The 22,137-nt window shown below is 40.1% G+C and overlaps 1 protein-coding gene across 8 annotated transcripts in view; it reads right to left on the bottom strand.

Annotated features, from left to right (window-relative positions):
• Nucleotides 1–12,979, bottom strand: part of pax7a (paired box 7a) — a 66,301-nt gene extending 53,322 nt beyond the window's left edge. For 2 of the 8 annotated variants that reach the window (XM_014133077.3, XM_014133078.3), the window contains exons 1-4: nt 12,472–12,979; nt 10,887–11,161; nt 10,249–10,378; nt 9,887–10,015 (exon numbers count right to left, since the gene is read on the bottom strand). In XM_014133077.3, the coding sequence (XP_013988552.1) occupies nt 9,887–10,015; nt 10,249–10,378; nt 10,887–11,161; nt 12,472–12,556 (619 nt within the window). In that variant the 5' untranslated portion in view covers nt 12,557–12,979. 8 annotated transcript variants of the gene reach the window in all.
• Between the last annotated feature and the right edge of the window lie 9,158 nt (nt 12,980–22,137).

The raw sequence follows: 22,137 nt of genomic DNA, 5'->3' as shown, positions 1-22,137 counted from the left end.
GGAGTTCATCAACTCGCCTGAATAGCCTATGCAGCTAGTCTCAAGATAGAAAATAACAGAAGGTTCTTTTCTCCTCCCTCTTCTTTCTCTCTTCCTTCTAGTGGCCATTCGTCTGACAATGGAGAGACTAGGCTGTCAGACATCAGAAGGGGTTTAGTCCCAATAAAAGAAAAAAGGTATTCAATTAAAAGAAAAAATGCTTTCAAAAAGGGCATGGAGACAATTGAATTTCCACTGCTTCTAAACCAAAGAGAGGATGATTTAGTATATTTTTCAATGGAAAAAACACAAAACTATACTCAAAAGACAAACACACATACACAAACGTAGATAATATATTAGTCTCATGGGGCCTGATCAGTCATGAAATAGCCTACACTTGATTTTTTAAATAACAATTTTGTAAACACACAAGGAATAGCAAAACATTTGTTTTTTTAGATACAGTACCAGTCAAACGTTTGGACACACCTACTCATTGCAGGATTTGTCTTTATTTTGACTATTTTCTATATTGTAGAATAACAGTGAAGACATCAAACATATGAAATAACACTTAAGGGATCATGTAGTAACCAAAAAAGTGCCTGCCTGGTACTCAGCCCTCTATTGTTCCTCTAATCACTCTGACATCAATGCAAATGTAATCGAAAATCTAATCAAACACTTCATGAGAGCCCGTGAGCTCATATTGGGCAACATTTCTATAGGCTGTGCAATTACATGAGAAAACAGAGTGATGGCCTCTACTAAAAAGAGAAGGATCCCATCAGTATTCTATAGACGAGGCCTACTATATTTATTTCTCAACTTTCCTAATATTAAGAAAATTCCTTATCTTTACAACAGGAATATAGCCTACCTGGCTGACATGAAAATGAACCACGGGAAAAGCGTCCTCCATTTGCAATTTAAGTGCATAGATGACTTTTTTTTTTTTAACGCTGCCCCTGTTGTGACAGGTGCATGATAATGGTCCATTCTAAATCAAAACAAATTTCACACATACAGCACCAGTCAAAAGTTTGGACACACCTACTCATTCCAGGGTTTTTCTTTATTTTTACTATTTTCTACATTGTAGAATAATAGTGAAGACATCAAAACTATTAAATAACACATATGGAATCATGTAGTAACCAAAAAAGTGTTAAACAAATCAAAATATATGTTATATTAGAGATTCTTTAAAGTAGCCACCCTTTGCCTTGATGACAGCTTTGCACACTCTTGGCATTCTCTCAACCAGCTTCATGAGGTAGTCACCTGGAATGCATTTCAATTAACAGGTGTGTCTTCTTAAAAGTTAATTGGTGGAATTTCTTTCCTTCTTAATGCGTTTGAGCTTATCAGTTGTGTTGTGACAAGGTAAGGTTGGTATACAGAAGATAGCCCTACTTGGTAAAAGACCAAGTGCATATTATGGCAAGAACAGGTCAAATAAGCAAAGAGAAACGACAGTCCATCATCACTTTAAGACATGAAGGTCAGTTAATACAGAAAATGTCAAGAACTTTGAACGTTTCTTCAAGTGCAGTCACAAAAACCATCAGGCGCTCTGATGAAACTGGCTCTCGTGAGGACCGCCACAGGAAAGGAAGACCCAGAGTTACCTCTGCTGCAGAGGATAAGTTAATTAGTGTTACCAGGCTCAGAAATTGCAGCCCAAATAAATGCTTCACAGAGTTCAAGTAACAGACACATCTCAACATCAACTGTTCAGAGGAGACTGCGTGAATCAGGCCTTCGTGGTCGAATTGCTGCAAAGAAACCACTACTAAGGGACACCAATAATTATAAGAGACTTGCTTGGGCCAAGAAACATGAGCAATGGACATTAGATTGATGGAAATCTGTCCTTTGGTTTGATGAGTCCAAATTTGAGATTTTTGGTTCCAACCGCTGTGTCTTTGTGAGACGCAGAGTAGGTGAACAGGTGATCTCAGCATGTGTGATTCCCACCATGAAGCATGGAGGAGGAGGTGTGATGGTGTGGAGGTGACACTGTCTGTGATTAATTTAGAATTCAAGGCACACTTAACCAGCAATGATACCACAGCATTCTGCAGCGATATGTCATCCCATCTGGTTTGCGCTTAGTGGGACTACCATTTGTTTTTCAACAGGACAATGACCCAAAACACACCTCCAGGCTGTGTAAGGGTTATTTTACCAAGAAGGAGAGTGATGGAGTGCTGCATCAGATGACCTGGCCTCCACAATCATCCAACCTCAACCCAATTGAGATGGTTTGGGATGAGTTGGACCACAGAGTGAAGGAAAAGCAGCCAACAAGTGCTCAGCATATGTGGGACTCCTGTTGGAAAGCATTCCAGGTGAAGCTGGTTGAGAGAATGCCAAGAGTGTGCAAAGCTGTCATCAAGGCAAAGGGTGGCTACTTTGAAGAATCTCAAATATAAAATATATTTTGATGTGTTAAACACTTTTCTAGTTACTACATGATTCCGTATGTTTTATTTCATAGTTTTGATGTCTTCACTAATATTCTACAATGTAGAAAATAGTAAAAAAATAAAGAAAAACTCTTGAATGAGTAGGTGTGTCCAAACTTTTGACTGGTACTTTATATTTTTATGTTTAAAAATAGAAAAATTCTATCACAGGTTAGAAAAACGTTTAAACATATGTTTGGGGTTTTAATATCTCTAGGACATCAGTTAGACGGGAAGCAGACATCATGGGGATGCTATAAAATGTAATATTGGCTGTAAGCCATTAACCCACTGTTATACCTTTTAAACTGTGTAAAAAAATTGCTAACTTTAAAGACGTTAATAGATGTCTATTCTAATGAATCTAATACCTAATTAGCACGCTCTGCCAAAGTCCATGCGCCGGCTGCCTTGTATAGCCCGCTGGATGGCCATATAATTGACACAGTAGCGGGAAAAGCCTGGAGAAAAAAGACTCTCCTTCGAGCAATCCAATTCCAAGCGTCCTCATGCTCATCCCCCTCTACGTCTCCTCAAAAAGGCTCGAAAGCCGTATTTGCTGGCCCTGACCAACCACCTACTGTTTCCCACCGATACACTTGAACGTTTAAACGCCCTGATTAGATCTGACAAGTTCAACGAGTTGGTTTCAGAAAAGGAAAAGCTGGTCAAGTTATGATTTCCGAGTCAGACTCACAGGGGATCCCTAGCTTACCCCTGTCAGCCTCGCTCTGTCGCCTCAGTCTCCACCAAACGGAAAGCTAAGAATGTCACAGAGGCATGCAACGACAAATACGATTATTGCTAATTAATAATGGATAACTTTAATCATAATAACAATCATAAAAAAAGAACAACAAGAAGAAGAAGATAAATAATGATAATAACCATAAATAATTCAAACATAATACTGTGAGTTTATGCAATGCATTGCTCAACATTAGCTCAGGAAGAGAAAACGAACCAAATCTTTAGACCAAATATATTTCCTTTTTCCCCCACCCTTTAATATTTCATGGGTAACGTTGCTGAAATCAAACCGTGTTATAACAAGCTGTTATATATTATAAGAATCCGTCATCATAATCACACAACTGCTAAAAACTACAAAAAGCTCAACCTAAATGTAGGCCTTCTTGCACAGCAGCCGATAGGTCAACTGAAACCGGTGCTTTATTACAGAGGAGGCTTTGTTGGAGACAAATTATTGGAAAAGTTTGCTGAAAGAATTAAGATACCTTGAGTACCTGGGGCCCTCTCCCTGGGATACTAAGATGAATTACAGGGGAAACCGCAATGAGTTGGATTTGTAGGGGCCCCTGCACCCGTCAAATACCTGCACAGCGGTGTATAAATCAGCCATGCTGAAGTTAAATGGGGGAAAAAATGTAACTAAAATATGACATGCAGCATTGTGGGGACTAGTTTGGGAAAGTTTGGGATGAGTTACTTGTCGTATAATGTTATAAAATCGATTACTATTTCATTATTGTACTATAAGGAGATGGTCGATAGAGGGTAATCGATGGTCTATATGCCTACGTGTGTAGAATACATGCAGCCCACTTGTTGCAATAGGCAAACTGAAGCGTTACAGGCAATATAGAACAAAGTAACATTTTACGAAAAAATAATTTCTATCTGTTTTCCATTATGTCATAATTATGTTGGAACAATAAGGTATCGATAAAGAATTGCACAAAAATAGGACTTGACTCAATATGTCTGCAGCACCTTATCATCAGCATTGAACATGTGATAGGGTCACCAAACATTCTAGTAAAAAATGGCTAAATACGACACAGACAGAAATGATAAGAACATCCTGCACACTACTGCTATGAGCGGGGGCCTTGAGGGATATACTTTCGTCATAATTTGGACCGTATGTCTTGGCGCGGAAATTGGTTCTGTGACTCCCATGCCCACTAAATACCGTGGTGCTAACAAGACGCCTTCAAAATATTGACCACATTAGGGAAATGGGAAATGAGTTAGTCTACAATAGATTAAACAGATACTCGTCATCATTATCAACAACGACGACGACAACATGCATGGATTAAAACGTCCGGAATTGTTTTAACTATAACACAGTATAGGACAATATTTTAATATTTCTCAAGCATGAAATGTTAACCTTGAAATGATACTATTGTATCCAATAACAATGTATGATCGTAACCCTAAATGAGAGGGGAAATTGAATCCTTTTTAAGTTATTGAGCAGGAAAGGATTATGAACTCGTCTTTATAAATGAGATAAAAAATCCCCATGTCTTCGTCTGTACACTTCTCAACGTCCCCTAAGTAGCTGGAGAGGAAAGATAGTCCCTTATGGAGAATCCCACATTACAAGAGATCGAAAAACCATTATCCTAAGAAGTGTGCGCATGATAGGACGTGTCCCACGTGACAAGCAGTGCTTTAATTAATAGACCGGCAGGCTTGAAAGCGCAGTCTGCAGTGATGAACTCCCCCACTGGGCACAGACGTCAATTTAACGTCTATTCTACGTTAGTTCAACGTAATTGAATTTCAATGACGTGGAAATAACGTTGATTCAACCAGTGGGACCATTGTGTTTGAGCCGTCACAATAATGTTTCTGATAAGCAAAAGGTTGGAATTCCAAAAGCTTCTCCATTTCTTCCAGTTAGCTGCCCTCGCCTAGGCTACGATCTATATTCCCTTGCTCTCTCTTACTTGTCTCTTTTTAACATGACTGCGGAAAACGAAAATCCTGCACACAACACATTCGGGGTCCTCCTCAAATTCACAGGTCGCCAAAAACATTGGGTATAATTGCGCGTTAATGCTCCTCCCGAGGAGAGAACGAATCGAGACCTAATCGTTCAAAGGTTGTCTGTATAAATGGCCATCTATCCGTTTAACGTGTCCCATCGGTTGACTTGTGGTTGTTTGGAAATAATGCCAGGGGCTCTCCAGATGCCATTCCATTCCGCCATTGCTCAGCTTGTTTCAAGTTTCACGAGGGAAGACAAATGCAAACCATGACATAAATCACTATGTGTACAGATACAAATAGGAAGAGTAAAAATAGTGGCGGCTAAATCATTAAAGGGGTCCATGTACTGTTAATTTAGGCTTGTAAACCATGACCCCTGCTAAATTTCGTTCACTGTCGAAGAAATCGGCTTCGGTGCAAACGATTTAACATAAATTAGAAAGGATTGTGTACGTTTTAGAGAGCGCGGATTCTATCTTAGCCTGCCAGTGATTGAACTGATTTACGCGTATTGAGACTCAAAATTCAGTGTCCTGTCAAAATCAAGAAAAAGCTTTCCTAACAACCTGTTAAAATTCCAATTAGGAAAAACGGTGGTTGGTTTGGGTAATTTGATTGCAGTGGAGGCTGCTGAGGGCAGGATGGCTCATAATAATGCCTGGAACGGAGTTAATGGAATGGCATCAAACACATGGTTTCCATTCCAGTAATTTTGCTCCAGCCATTACCACGAGCCGGTCCTCCCCAATTAAGGTGCCACCAACCTCCTGTGTTTGATTGGTTCCAGGATTAAAACATGGTCTTTATCATGATTTTGACTGTCCATTTCCATAAAATAGCAAATTACACGCTACAATAATATACGCTGGTATTAAATTAATTGACATTATTTGACAAGATTTGGTAGGCTATAATTGATTTGAAATATTTTCAAAAGTTTCTAAATAATGCGCTTTCTTATAGGCTACTAGTTGCAATTAATATATTGGTTAGAATCAGAAATTGTTATTATTAGGCCAATTATTAATTATATGATTATTATAATATATTTTGTTATCAATAATATCATAATCGATATTATGATTAGCTGTAGCGAGGGCTTTAAGCTTTTGCCCCCTCTGTGTGCAAGAAATCCACCAATGTAAATTTCAGTGAAATGTGTCGAGAGCGGGCTGCGGGGAAAGGGGAGGTTAATCCGAGTTTAATGCAGTGAAGCACATCGCAGGGTCTGGGCTATGATGGGTATGTTATCTCTGCCCAACATTTGGGTATCCCTCTATTTCAACCCAGCCAAATAGCTGGAAGAAAGTGCAGATGGAGTTACTCTCAATGCCCGAGGAAAAATAATAGCTAAATAACTTCCCCATACTTTCACTAAATCTCTCTCATACGCTAGCCTATTCCAGATGGATTTGTTTGAAGTGGGTTCTCGCTTCATTCCCCTGTCCTTCTCATTCAGCACGGCTTTAGACCCCGAAATATAGCTACATTATATTTCCGTAGACATAGAGTGTGTGTTTGTGTGTGTGTGTGTGTGTGTGTGTGTGTGTGTGTGTGTGTGTGTGTGTGTGTGTGCGTGCGTGCGCGCGCGCGCGCGTGTGTGTGTGTGTGTGTGTGTGTGCGTGCGTGTGTGTGTGTGTGTGTGTGTGTGTGTGTGTGTAGAACACAGTAATTGTAATACTTATTTATTTAGGTCTTTACATATTTTAACTTGTTTTGTTTGTTTGTCATTTCAAAAAGGCTACACATTTTATGTTATCTCATAGACGATGTGATTCTTTTCTGTCCCTTTGTATATAACATCCTTGTTCTTAATCGGCACCCATGGTCATTTAATTGAATATGCACAGAGAAAGCGCGCCCGGAGCCTCGGATTGCCTGACACCACAGTGGCTCTCCGATGCTCTCTCTCATTATCCCTTCCCAACGCCCAGAAAGCCAGTCTGGCCTCTGTTTGATTAGATTGAGAACCTCAGGTAATCCGACGATTTTCTGAAGTGTCCATTGCCTCCACCTCGCCAATTCATGCTGGCTACAGAGGACCGTTTGTTGGTTTAGTAATTGCAGATGGTCCCTTTTAAAAGAACGGTTTCATTCTTTCCCTGGCGGTCTGACCAGTCATCCACAAACAATATATCCAAGGCTGAGAACATGCACGTTTGGCGTTTTGTGGAACCCCTTCACCCCGTTGTTCGCCTATTGAGACTCGGCACCGTCATCGCAGCCCCTCACTATCACTCTGCGTTATCGAAGATGGCAGGTGGATGCTCTTTAATTGTGGAAAGCATATATGGATGGATATTCTTATCAAAATTAGATAATGAGCCTGCGTTCCGTTTACAAACGTGGAAGTGCAGTACAACTTTGTAAAATCTCCACAGACCATGGTGATCTAGCTCCATACCCTTATTTAGCCTTGGCCTATTGCAACTTGCTTGAAATGTTACAGAGAGGAAAAATCTGTGATGTAAAACTAAAATAAATGAATACACAAATAAATAAACAAATAAATACATGTAATACAAGTAAAGATATCTGAAGTAAACCAGAAATCTCATGAATGTGTGCCCAGGGTGAGCCACTGTGAGCCCTGCTCAGAGATGAAAGTGGAAATAAATAAAAGGCTAAATTTAATCTGCTTTAAAACCCTTCAACACAACGTTTGTGCTTCAAACTCAGAGAGTGAGGGGCTGATTGGGGATAAATACATTTCTTACCATGCCTGCAAGCTATTACACCCCACTCCAACACAGCTGCCTATTCAACAGACACCGTTTCCATTAGACCTACTTGCTCTAATAAGTCTTAACGTTATTAAATGCAATTTGGATGGTAAACTGCATTAGAGAGAAGACGAATCTTTGTATGAATTAAAAAGCACATTTGGTGTTCTGAGTTAACCTATTGAGGACAGATCTGACGCGATCAATTCCAACATTCTGATGTGACACTGTTGCAAGCGAAATCATATCTCAGAATGAATATATCAGAATGCAGCCCGATTCAATTGTTCGATGTAAAACGTGGTAAACAGACTCCTGTTTTTTTATTCGTGTGTAAAGCATCGAATAAGAATGATACAAATGATCAGAAAAAATAGCAATAAGATTAAGATTGCACTTAAACATTCGGCAACAGTTCACCTTGGATTGCAACATGATAACATCTCTTCGAAATCAGAGACCGACATTTTACAATGGGTCAATTTGTCTGAAGTTTTAAGCATATCTGTTTACAAACGGAAAGACCAACATTTTTCCATGATTAAGCACACCATACAGAGCTAAAAAACACAATGGTCCGACCTCTAAATGAATAAATGGACACAAGCCATTAAAAAAAGAAAGAACCGTTTTGCACCATCAAATGCGCTTTCTCCTCCAACAGACTATTCCGTAATATTACAAAACTATCTACCAGCGGGGTGTACTGAATAATTCATTTCCCTTTATATCTACCCTGCCCTTTGTCCACACTTTTTTTTTATCTCTCTCTCTTTGCGGGTTTTTGAATGAGAATGGACTGACCCTTTTTGCTGCCCTGCTTTCTAGGATTTACCTTTGTACCTTGGAATCTTCACTTTAGAAAAGCGTCAATGGACGAGAGAGGTTGTGCGACTGAAGTTCATCTTCAAGTTTGCAGAAGTTTGGCAGTGTCTTTTATGGGGAAAAGCTTTTTGTGAACTCTTATCTAAACCCTATTCAAGGATGTTTGATCATCTTAAAGGGCGACCTTTGTCTCTTTCAGGAAAGGTTTGTATAAGCACTGTGATTTCTCTCTCTCCCTACAGGCTACTCAATGTCAGAGAGCGCACTGACAAGTGGCACAATAGCACGAACCTACTAACTGAATGAAATGTTTCATATAGGCTTATATAAAAATTAAAATTAACAATGAATCTGAGTTATCTTAAAAGACTAGCTAAATAAATCAATAATGTCATGCATCCCTATTACCTAATGTTAAAAATAACATATTCACATTAAGAGTTTGTTTGTTTGAAAAATGTGTATTACAAACTAGTTCATGTGTGCATGCCTTAATATAATTGCCATGAGTATTAGAGGAATATGGCTGCAGAGAAGTTTCCCTCTTCGTCTCAGTTTAACTGACAAGAGATGTAGCGCCTCTAACTGACAGTGATTGTCAAATGGGTCAACTGTCAGCTGTCGTTTAGGGGATCGTTAAAAGAGCGCGAGAGGAATTTGTCACATAAATAATTGAGTAATTGAGTAAGGACTGGCTGGGACTTAAAAGCAGGAATGAATGCACCAATCTGTGAGAGGCTCTTCAGATTTACCGTAAATGTATAAGAATTTCCCAAGAAATATATAGGAAAAAACATTTAAATAAATTGTTGACCTAGTTGAAAACGATAAAAGATGATACAAATTAACCTCCAAATAATAATGTAATAATAATTAGTTGTATAATAGGAATAGGATCTACTAAAGTGTAGTAATAATAATAATAACAATAATAATAACAATAATAACAACAATAATAATAATTATCGTTGTTGATAATGTTGGTATTGCAATAATGAATCATGGGCCTAATAGAGAATTATTGTGTGTGTATTGGCTACCGTAGATTGTATTTTTGTTTAATACCACAAATATTAATGACACGATTTAGTCACAATTTATAGCAAAATAAACTGACGTTTTTCTTTGCTGGCCTACCTTTATCGCCGAGAATGCCATCGATGCTATGCTTTGTTTTCTTTTCCCCGTCTTCATCCTTCTTGTCACTGTCGTCGTCGTCATCTTTCTTGCCGAATCGCGCCCTCAGAACTCGGCTGATGGAACTCACTGAAAACAAAACAAGCCTTGGATTACATTGAAGTCCTAGTACTTTTGTGTATACATTAATTATATATTTCTTCAAATGTATAGATTCATGTCAAGACATGGTGAACAATTCTGAAGTCACAAAAATAGAAGTAAAATAAGTAAAAACTGCATTCCAAATGTGCGCATACCAGACTATAGTCTTACAGTAATCACCATAAGAAGGAAAAGTTGCTTACCAGATGAAGCCTCACCTGAAGGAACAGTGCTTCTGTCGCACACCCCGTCCTTCAGCAGCTTGTCCCGAATTTCCCAACTGAACATCCCGGGGTTTTCTCGCTTGTACTCTTCAATCCGCTTCTCCACGTCCGGAGTTGCTACCTGCTGTGGGTTTGAAAATGTACAACGGCCAAACACAGAGAGGGGAAAGTCGAAGCAATTTTTAAGTCACATGAAGAACATGATCTTGTAATGTCTATGGATACAAATACACATAACAAAGCTGATATATAGACTTGTTTCCCTGGGGGGGAGTTTGAAATGGAGGCACATGCCTTCTTTCGACATTACAAACCAAGGCCTATAGACGACTTCCTGATTGTAGGTCTAGTGACTTTTTTGTTATCGAGTTGTAGGCCTATGGTTCATGTCTTCATAGGCTACCTCACAAATCATACCCACACAAAACTGCACGTATTTTACTCTATGCAATACCTATAATCAGAACTTCTAGACTATAGGCCTAACTAATGTTTCTATGTTGAAAATGTTGCCTCATGCATGCAGGTGTGTAAAAGAAGAAGAAGAAGAAGACAGACATACGGATGGAAGGTCAAGGTGTATCTGAAGTTTGTCGATTGTGAAATAATGTAGAGACTAGTCCTCCACTCACCCTGGGCTTGCTGCCTCCTATAGCCCCGGGACGAATCGAACCGGTCTCCTGGTACCGACAGAGGATTTTGGAGACGCAACCATGGGAAACTCGTAGCTGTCGCGAGATTACGCAGGGTCGGATGCCGTGGTGGGCCATCTCTACTATCTTGTGTCGGATATGATTTGGCAGCGGCCTCCCGTTGATGAACACTCCACCGAGCTGGTTCACCCGACCTTGGCCCAGGGGGGTTGATACTGTTCCACAATAAACATATTCAGGTCCTGCATATTGTCCTGATGATATTGATATTGTTAAAGTTTAATGCGAAAGAGATCAAGTTAGACAACAATGCAATGACAAAGAGGGCAACGTGAAAATAGGCTTAGGATAAACAATTAAATATATGAAATTGGTTTGATGCTATATAATTCATTGATATCTTACTGAAAGTTATTTCACATAGACAATAATTAAAATCAAAATTAGCGCGCCAAGGCCTGTATAGTTATTGACAATCAAATGCAATCAATTCAGATAGGCTACTCACATTCGCCTATCATAATGATAATTACAAAATTATAATATTAATAATAATCATTGTCGTCGTCTCAACCATGATAAGAATACATTAGCCTAATAATAATTGTATGGACGTGCCGAATAGCATTGACGTTTATGATAATATACCATAATGTAGGCACTTTCCAAACATATCCCACAGCCCATCCATTCTCACTAGAGAACGCAGACAAACTCATTCCCAGTCAGCCTGGCTGGCAGGATGTATAATTAGAGCCATAGAGCACTTGAGCATCCAATTTCGCATTCAAGAGGCACTAAAGAGTGTGACACTTTCCACCTTGATTATTCCTAGTCATGCTGTACAAATATTGATGTGATCCTTTGAGCCATCTCTTTGCTGTGTATTTTACTTCCATTTGTAGCAGCAGGATACTTCAACAAATCCTGGAGCGTCAGTAACTTGCAAGCTACGTGGTTTTGTGTATTTTCGTTAAAAGCTCTTGAGCACGAACGAACTCGCTGTGACTGGGAACGATTGCCATAAATACATGAAAATACAAATTGCTATTTTTCCGCGCATATGCTAAGATATTTTTTGGTATTTCCTCGCATAGTTTATCATTTAACTGATACAATTATCTTAGCGACAATGTCACCATTGGTTTGGTAACTTTTCAATAAGGAGGATAGGTCTATTACGCATTAAAAATTAAATGAAGTCAAATATTGATCATCCATATTGTCATTGAACATTTGCATAAAGTAACAATTATAAATTATACTTTAAAAGTAGTCCTATACTTCTAAAATCAACATGCAGGCCTGTCAAGCAATGTTAGCCTGTCTACTCTGATATATAAAACAACAATTTCAATGTCCTTGTAGGCGTAAATCAATAGACAAATCGAAAACACAATTGCCTCATATTTCACAAAGATGAGCTACAAAAAAAATTAAAACACAATTCCCTAATATTTCCTAATATTTTACAAAGATGAGCTATAACCTGCCTTCAAGCTGACGAGTTTGTTTTTCTTACAACTCTCTAGAAAGATTTTCCAAATAAGAAAATATGACATACCTTCCAAAGGGAATCCGGTGCGGGGGTAGTTCTGGCCTGGCGCAGGGCGCATCATTCGAGGCACTGTTCCTGGTAAAGTAGCCATTCTAGCTACTGGAGAAACACCTAGTGGGCACTGGTACCAAATTCTTACTCGCGCAAAGTCCAGACAAGAAAATGTAGGTCTTTGCGGATAGGATGCAACGAAATGTCTTCTCTCAAAAGGATAAAAAAATCGAACTATAAATCGTAGTCCCAGACAGAGAAACTCGTAAATACTGAAACCCCTCCAACATAAAAAGTGGTGATGTTAGTCAGAGAAACGCCGGGGTAAAAGAAGACCCCAATAGTGAGGAGGTTTGTGGTGTGTAAAGGGAGGGGATACACCTTGCACTCGAATGTGTAAATGGGCAAAGGTTATTTAAGTCTTTGCCTTGATATACTTAGTGGTCAACAGCTAGTTTTGATAACGTCTGCTTGCTGGTTGAAAGTGTCAGTGGCCAACTTTGGCGCATGTTGTAGGAGGAGACAGAAGAGCCCGCCGATAGGCTCGACGGCCTTTCTTTTATTCATGATGGGAGAGTGGGTATAGCCACGGACCTGCCGACCAATCACACAACGGCATAGGACGTAAAGCACACATTTCGTTTTGAATTCATTGCATCACTACCTTTACTTTACAAAACAAAGAAAGTAAACTAAACAGATGTGATAGTAATCCTTGTACCTGAATAAAAAAACGACTTATTTGCTCTGTCCACACGTGAATCAATCGTTCAGAAGATGTGTGAATGTTATGAATACATATCTACATGTGTGTATGTAGGCTACATCAATATTCATAAAAGCACATTTTATGTTTGTGTATATCTATGTGTGTGTGTGTGTGTGTGTGTGTGTGTGTGTGTGTGTGTGTGTGTGTGTGTGTGTGTGTGTGTTAGGTTGTGTTTGTGTGTGTCTAGAAGACAGACGTTAGTTCCAGAATGAAATGATTTCTTCAGGTCAACTTTTTATAACATCAGACATTGATTTGAGGTGTAACATTATAGGAAAAAGACTACATTTAAAGGGCAAGGAAGGTTAAAGTTCACAAAATATTAGGCCTGCTCCAATAGGCCTATTCCCTCGCGCATCGCTACCCACATTACCATGGGGATGGATTGGATCTTTAAGTTGAGGGACCGAGGTGTCTTAGCAAGCTTGAAGAAATCTGGCACAGCGGGCTATGACGCCGGACCACACCAATAAGCTGCATTCATTTATTGAAAGGGAACTTTGCCCTCATAAATCGTAGAAAGGGGCCCAACAAGCGAAACGTAAGTGGCCTAACTGTGAGTTGCAAAGCATGCAATGACCAATAATCGGGATTAGTGAAGGCCTATCTGGTATATATCTGTTTCAACGACTTTTCAATTGCATATTTAAGTAATTGTAATTTAATGAATTGAAACAATTGTCTGACGGGAAATTGTATGTACAACGCACTCAAACAATACAAATGGAATATAATATAAATAAATATAAATAAATAAAGTCTTCAAAAAAGTGAATTTACAGAGATGTAGGCTATTAGAGGTGATTTCTACTGAAAGTAGCTCACAGGAATGTATAATTCAAAATCATGATCTGACGTACAGCTTACATTTTTAAAGACACGTTTTTGACATTTTTGCAAAGGCTAATTCAATATGATCTACTAGATATCAACGTTCTCTGCTGCAGATGACACCTGTGGCTAGCCTAGGTTCCACGGACATCCGTGGAATTCAATAGCACAATATAGGTTAAGAAATGTCATTTTGGATGTTAACATTTTAACTTTCATTAGGCCTAAAATTGCGTGTCAAGAATGTCAAATCGTTTTAGTAATACGTGCAAGCTTATTGGTATAGCCTACCACCCATTGTGGTAGTATAACAACAGGTAGGCATAAAGAACATTTACAAGAGGGATCTTTCGAATAGCAATAGCTTAAAGCCAATTGTAATAAAATGAATAGGTTAAAACTATTACATTCTTAAGTAAGAAAGATTTGCGTGTGTCAACTCTGTGGGCCTGCCGTGCATAGGAAATTGTGTGACAATCGCCGTGGAAAACACTCCTGGTGGAAGGCAATTTCACAAATAATTTTTGCAACAATTAGGGAGTGTGCAGGGGTGAAATGGCGATTTCACATGCAGATGCGCCGGTGGGGAGGACCTGGTACCCTGCCGAATAGCTACGACTCTCACTCTCCCGCTTTGGTTTGCTTCACATGGGATAAAAAGGCACAAAGAGCCCGCCTCACCCTCCTGGGAAGACTCACCGAGCATTAAGTCAAGCATCAATCACTTGAAAACCAAACAAAGCGTTTTCCAGAAAAACATTCTTTAGATGGAAACTTCGGCAGCGCCTCTACAAGGTCTGGGTATCTCCTCTCTCTCTCTCCCTCTCTCTCTCGATAAAGAGATGTCTGTAAATCAACTTCCCTCAAGTGTGTATTTTGAACCTCTGGATAATGTAAGGCAGCTTCAGTATGTTTTTTACTTAAAGTGTCCTTTCAAGTTTGTGTCTTTGCTTTTTTGAAATTCCTGTAAAATAATATGGAACATTTTAATTGTAGAACTATAAAATCAATAAAATCAACAAAATGTGAACATTCACATTTTGTTCCATCTTCACTTTGGCTTTCTTTAGTGTGGTCCTAAATCAAATGCAAATGCTGATGACAATGATGATAATAACAATGATTCATATTATTTAAAACAATGTTACAGATAATATAGTTTTAACAATGTGAATATCAACACTATCAGGCAATATCTTTTATACAATTGTGTGTTTTGTCTGTTCCACTTGATTTTAGGTTTCCAATAGGGGCTATGTAAAAATTACAGGACTACCCTGCCGAAATAACCAGCCATGCATTATCACTCAATACATTTATTTGCGATCCACAACCACAATTCAGCCACATTACTAAAATTGAGAGTTCTCATAAAATATTATTTTCTAAACTCTTGGCATACAATGACACCAAAAGACTTGAGACTTTTTTTAGGTGAGTGAAAATTAAGCATTGTGCGCTATATCATTTACACAATCGTTGTATTCTCGTTTTGGCTGCATGATCAGTTCAATACTTTTAGGCGCGTGATGGCTCAATGAGGTGCGCTCTGTCCGCTAGTGGGCGACGATGTCGTCACTTTACAACACCTCTCTATGTGCTCTTATATTCACAAGGTAAACGAATGGCTGATGAAAGTACAGCAAACTACTACATGCAGGATCATTTCTGGTGAGCCTTTCTGTCTGAGGGGGATACTGGGTATTTGTCCAGAGAAAGATGTCTCATTGTGACCTTTGACAGTTGATTGACACGGGTCCTCCAGGCTATACGTCATGTTTACCATCAGGGGTATTCACATCCAGCCCCTCTCTCTGCATCTGATTCCAAGAAGGGACTGTCACTTGTTCTTTTTCAAATTCACAAGCCAGAGAACACTTCTCATTTTATCATATTGTCTCCAATCTTATCTTGATCAGTGGTTTGTTCTTCAAACACTTTGCTACATAGCCTCATTATTTGTGACATGGCAATTACCCAAGTTTCTTTTTAGCTCATAGGTGAATACTGCTGTTTCTCTGCAAGGCATCCTATCTCCCTCCTTCATCAACTCATAGTGTGCCTTGTACAATATTTAGCTATTCATGTTGGAAGTACACAAAGAAAACCTTTGGTGAGAGGCATTGCCTATTTAACCATTATCTTTCTGAACAAAGTCAAGTATTGCATGAATAAAGCTTTACTTAATCTTGTGGGGTTACCGTCTGCTAGTATTCATTTCCAAGTGTTACTTCCCTAAGATATGACTATTTTCCCAGTGCAGTTCTCTCTTTCATATAAACGTCTATCTCCAGCACAAATATGGAACGCTTATCATTTTGTTGGTGTGAAAAAGTGTATATTACTGAATTGTAACAAATTGTACACTGTATAGTGTACACTACCCACTGCAAAGGAGAAAAATATATTTGCAACATAAAACAAAATTGGTTACAGACAACCAATTCAACTATTTCCCACTAAGAAAAATTGCAAATCTTGGGTCCTTTACCAATGTCCAAAACTTGAAAAACATAAGATATACTGTTAACCAGTAATCATAGAGCTTCTTGTTATTTTACACTCTCTTATAAGAAAAGACCCCTTCATACTACAAAGCTCTATTTGTTTCTCTCTGGAGTCTCTGACTTCTCACGCAGCTTGTGGGCTCCACTTTGCATGCACTGTTTCTTTAATTTTGAGCTATACTTGATGTATCTGAAAATGATCATGTTGAAGAAAAACACAACAATGTTACTTCTAAAATATTTCATGTTCATATAGAGGTGATAGAACGGTAGAGCGGTCTCTATCTCTCCTCTGTGGCCTGGACTGTGTTCAGACAGGTGTGACTGCTGCAGAGCACTGGCAGGAGACCCAGGCGCAGGAGACCCAGGCGCAGGAGACCCAGGCGCAGGAGACCCAGGCTCAGGAGACCCAGGCGCAGGAGACCCAGGCGCAGGAGACCCAGGCGCAGGAGACCCAGGCACAGGAGACCCAGGCGCAGGAGACCCAGGCGCAGGAGACCCAGGCGCAGGAGACCCAGGCGCAGGAGACCCAGGCGCAGGAGACCCAGGCGCAGGAGACCCAGGCTCAGGAGACGGCCCTCCCACTCCCAGAGAACGTAACGTGGTTCTGCAGCCCTGACACTGTGACGCTGTCTGCTCTGCATGTCCAGTGGAATCTTGTTAACTTGCTGAGGCATGTTCACATCTGCTCGGAATTATCCAAATGTTTTATTGCTTCCTTATGGGAATTATTTGATCAGGATGCGGAGAGAGAGCATATATATAAAACAGTCTTGTAAGAGGGAAGCAGAGCTGCTTTCTAAACTTTGTGCTTTCATTAATCAGAGGGTGCTGCTCAGAGATGCTCATCTCATTAGTACAGACAGACAGACACGGGCTCCAGGGAGACACTGGACAATGTCAAAATCAAAAGCACATCATAAGGGGGAGGGGATGAGGCCCACAAGATAGACATGACCATGACAGATTGGAGTGGAGGGCAGGTGAACTCCATCACTATCCCCCAAGAGGAGAGGAGAGAGAAGTGGGGGAGTGGAGGTGACATCAGTCAGGCAGCAAGTGTCCCCAGCTGGATGGGTGGGTGGGGGATGAAGGGGGTGGAGGGTGATCCATGGCAGCGTGGGTGACATCCTGTCACTGCACATTATTGCATGAATCCTGTTGTCGTATCATAACATAACAAGCTCACTGGATTGGTATACAGTAGACATGTCACTGGTAGTAGACAGAAGCATTGGAGATGAAGAGCCTGCCCAACTAGTTTGATTTAGGCCATTTGAACGTGGGAAATAGTTAGGTGTTCCTATCTGTGTGTGTAAGGTGTGGGAGGTTAACATCCTGCCACTGAGAAAGAGAGGAATAGCTGTCCTTTATTCTCACTAAACAACCTACAGAGGCACAAACAAGCTGATCCTGGCATAGGCAAAAGTCCTTATCGCCTTGTGGCAGAGCCTACCTGTCCTCTTCAGTCAAGCTGCCCTAGTATCGCTCTACTGTCAAATATAACTCCACTTCAAATAGCCCCTCCAGTTAGAGTCTGTGTGTGTTTTGTTTGTATACAGGGCCTTCGGAAAGTGGAGCCTTGGACACTCTTAAAGGGAGTGCTCCTAATCTCAGTTTGTTACCTGTATAAAAGACAGCTGTCCACAGAAGCAATCAATCAATCAAATTCCAAACTCTCCACCATGGCCAAGACCAAATAGCTCTCCAAGGATGTCAGGGACAAGATTGTAGACCTACACAAGGCTGGAATGGGCTACAAGACCATCGTCAAGCAGCTTGGTGAGAAGGTGACAACAGTTGGTGTGATTATTTGCAAATGGAAGAAACACAAAAGAACTGTCAATCTCCCTCGGCCTGGGGCTCCATACAAGATCTCACCTCGTGGAGTTGCAATGATCATGAGAACGGTGAGGAATCAGCCCAGAACTACACGGGAGGATCTTGTCAATGATCTCAAGGCAGCTGGGACCATAGTCACCAAGAAAACAATTGGTAACACACTACGTCGTGAAGGATTGAAATCCCAAAACACCCAAAACAAGACCCAAAACACACGGCCAAGGCAACAAAGGAGTGGCTCAAGAAGAAGCACATTAAGGTCCTGGAGTGGCCTAGCCAGTCTCCAGACCTTAATCCCATAGAAAATCTGTGGAGGGAGCTGAAGGTTCGAGTTGCCAAACGTCAGCCTCGAAACCTTAATGACTTGGAGAAGATCTGCAAAGAGGAGTGGGACAAAATCCCTCCTGAGATGTGTGCAAAACTGGTGGCCAACTACAAGAAACGTCTGACCTCTGTGATTGCCAACAAGGGTTTTGCCACCAAGTACTAAGTCATGTTTTGCAGAGGGGTCAAATACTTATTTCCCTCATGAAAATGCAAATAATTTTATAACATTTTTGACATGCGTTTTTCTGGATTTCTTTGTTGTTATTCTGTCTCTCACTGTTGAAATAAACCTACCATTAAAATTATAGACTGATCCTTTCTTTGTCAGTGGGCAAAAGTACAAAATCAGCAGGGGATCAAATACTTTTTTCCCTCACTGTAACATCTCTGGAGAGACCTGAAAAAAGCTGTGCAGCAACGCTCCCCATCCAACCTGATAGAGCTTGAGAGGATTTGCAGAGAAGAATGAGAGAAACTCCCCAAATATAGTAGTGCCAAGCTTGTAGTGTCATAGCCAAGAAGACTTGAGGCTGTAATTGCATCCAAAGGTGCTAAAACAAAGTACTGAGTAAAGGGTCAGAGTACTTATAAATTAGCCAACAATTCTAAAAACCTGTTTTTGCTTTGTCATTATGGGTTATTGTGCGTAGATTGATGAGGAAATGTTTTTTAATACATTTTAGAATAAGGCTGTAACGTAACGAAACGTGGAAAAAGTCAAGGGGCCTGAATACTTTCCAAATGCATTGTATGTATAGTGTTGTGGAGGTATCATGCCTGTTCCCCATAGATCTGCAAAGCAAGGTATTTTACCATAAACTATTTAATTGCATATATCCAATTATTTGATGATTTGCATCACACCATCACACGAGCATTAAGATAACAGGTAAATGGTGTAAAACAAGTCCTAGCTGCTCCTGCTGTGTGTTGAGTAGGAGGACAGCCTGTAGAGCCATTCAGATAACAACCCAGTTGGTTTGTCTGTCAGAGGAGGACCATGTCAGTCTAAGTGTTTTGTTTGTTGTATCACTGAAAGCCTAATTGAAGATAACTTATGGAAGCATCAAACATTGAGCAGATATTACCTTATTTTAATAGTGACGCAGGTTTGTATATGAGTAAACACTCATTTTATGATTGAAAACACATTCCGGAATCTTGACCTAGACCATATATTGTATATATTTAAAGTGTTATTCCATTATCACCATTTCATTTCTTCTCTAAAGAGGCCATCAATTAATTATAATTGCCAAGTAAGAGTTAGTTTATTAAAGTTATATTACTGCTAAAACACAAAGTAAAGATTAGAGCAAGCATGAGATTTCATTCCGAGAGCATGTGAGCATGAATATTTCAAACAATATTTCTGTGACTAATTTAAGTGGAAATCTAAAACCTATTTGATTAATTTCTCTTGGTTGATGTCTGATAAATTCCACTAAATCCCTTTGCATATTAACACAAGAGATGTATACTCAGTGTACAAAACTTTAGGAACACTTGCCCTTCCATGACATAGACTGACCAGGTGAATCCAGGTGAACGCTATGATCCCTTATTGATGTCACTTGTTAAATCCACTTCAATCAGTGTAGATGAAGGGAGGAGACAGGCTACAACATGTTTGAGCCTTGAGACAGTTGATACATGGATTGTGTCTGTGTGCCATTCAGAGTGTGAATGGGCAAGACAAAATATTGAAGTGCCTTTTAAAGGGGTATGGTAGTAGGTTCCAGGCGCAATGAGTTGAGCCAAGAACTGCAAAGATGCTGGGTTTTTCACACTCAAGCATTGGAGTCAACATGGGCCAGCATCACTGAGGAATGCTTTCAACACCTTGTAGAGTCCATGCCCCAATGAATTGAGGCTGTTCTGAGGGCAGAAGAGGATGCAACTCAGTATTAGGAAGGTGTTCCTAATGTTTTGTAAACTCAGTGTACATCCTGAGTGGTTTTTGTATTAGCTAATTAATACGTTGTATAATTAGAAAATCTAATCAAACTCCACTTCCCTCTCACCACAGTGTGTAACCTGCTGTAGTGGTCAACTAAGCTAATTGTCCACATTGTCCATACCTCTTACGCGTCAGTAAGCTCCAGTATGACAACAGTGATAAACAAGCAACAATCTATAAACCAAAATGATGTGCTCCATGTACCACATTGTGAATATAGTGTACAGTTCAACAAATAGACGTGTGCGTGTGCATGTCTGTGTGTGTCTGTGTAAGTGCATGTGATGTGTGTGTACAATATGTGAAAGAACCCCATGCTGTGGCACCATGCTCTGATGTGCATGCCAAATCCTCTCGTCCTTTCTCAAAATCAACCAGCCTTGCTCCGCAGCCTCCCCTCGTCCAGCAGATATCTGTGGACCCTGGGATGGTGAGCAGGTCATGACCCCTGACCCCTGAGGAGAAGTCACAGTGAGTGGACTGTGTTCCCCAAACATAATCCCTTTAACAAGCTGTGACTATGCAGACCAGCTACTGATCAGCTACTGTCTGCACCACTCCAGACTACAGGCACATCTCAGACTGAAGCAGATTAAACTAAAGGGACCATCATGTTCGTCATAGCCTTCACAAACCAATGGAGCTCTCATTCACCTCCTGGATAATGGAGGTTTCTGTTTTGCCAATGCTCTTTAAAGTGTTATCTGTTCTTTTCATGCCTTTGTGCTTAAGTACATGTTTCTAAAATATTTGTCTGAAAGATGTGCTGCATGTACACCAGAAGACATCAGAAGGCCATGTGACCATGTCCATTTACAAATTGTCTAATAAAGATGTTGATGCTGTTTTAGAGATGGATGCATCCATTTAGCATTATCTGCTCGACAGTCAGAGGCAACAACAAACTCCTAGCAGCATGTGATGGACTAGTCGTGTTTTGCTCTTAATCAGTTAAGGAAGCCTCTCTTTGAAAAGCCAATGGAAGAAAGCAAGTCCTTTGTTTAATGAAGATGAAAGTAACAGCTTCCATTTTGCATGCTGACACAATTAGTCTCACTGAATCCATCTGAGAGATCATTCTGTGGAAAAATACATAATTTGATCCTCAACATGTGAGAGCCAAAGTTCCCCTGTGTCTGTCTCTGTTGGGCCCATGGGTCTGTAGAGGGTGATGGCACCACTGTAGCTGGACAGAGACAATTAAAACAGCAGGGGACTGAGTCAGACTCAAGACTTTGAAATGAACTGATGAGATGGTCTGACATTTATTGATGTGGGGAGTTATTGATTAAACATGTATAGAAGTTCTACAGGGTGGAGGAGTTTTGGTTCTAATGAGACTAACTTAACCTTCAGGTCTCGGCCATATATAGAGAGACATGGATTTGGATCTGAATACTTCTCCAGTAAAGTTATGAAAATATGGAACCTCACAAATTTGACTA

The sequence above is a fragment of the Salmo salar genome, chromosome 12, assembly GCF_965601325.2.
Source record: "Salmo salar chromosome 12, fSalSal1, whole genome shotgun sequence".
Classification (NCBI taxonomy): domain Eukaryota; kingdom Metazoa; phylum Chordata; class Actinopteri; order Salmoniformes; family Salmonidae; genus Salmo; species Salmo salar.
The sequence above is the reverse complement of the archived record's forward strand: the minus strand, read 5'-3'. Positions and strand labels throughout refer to the sequence as shown.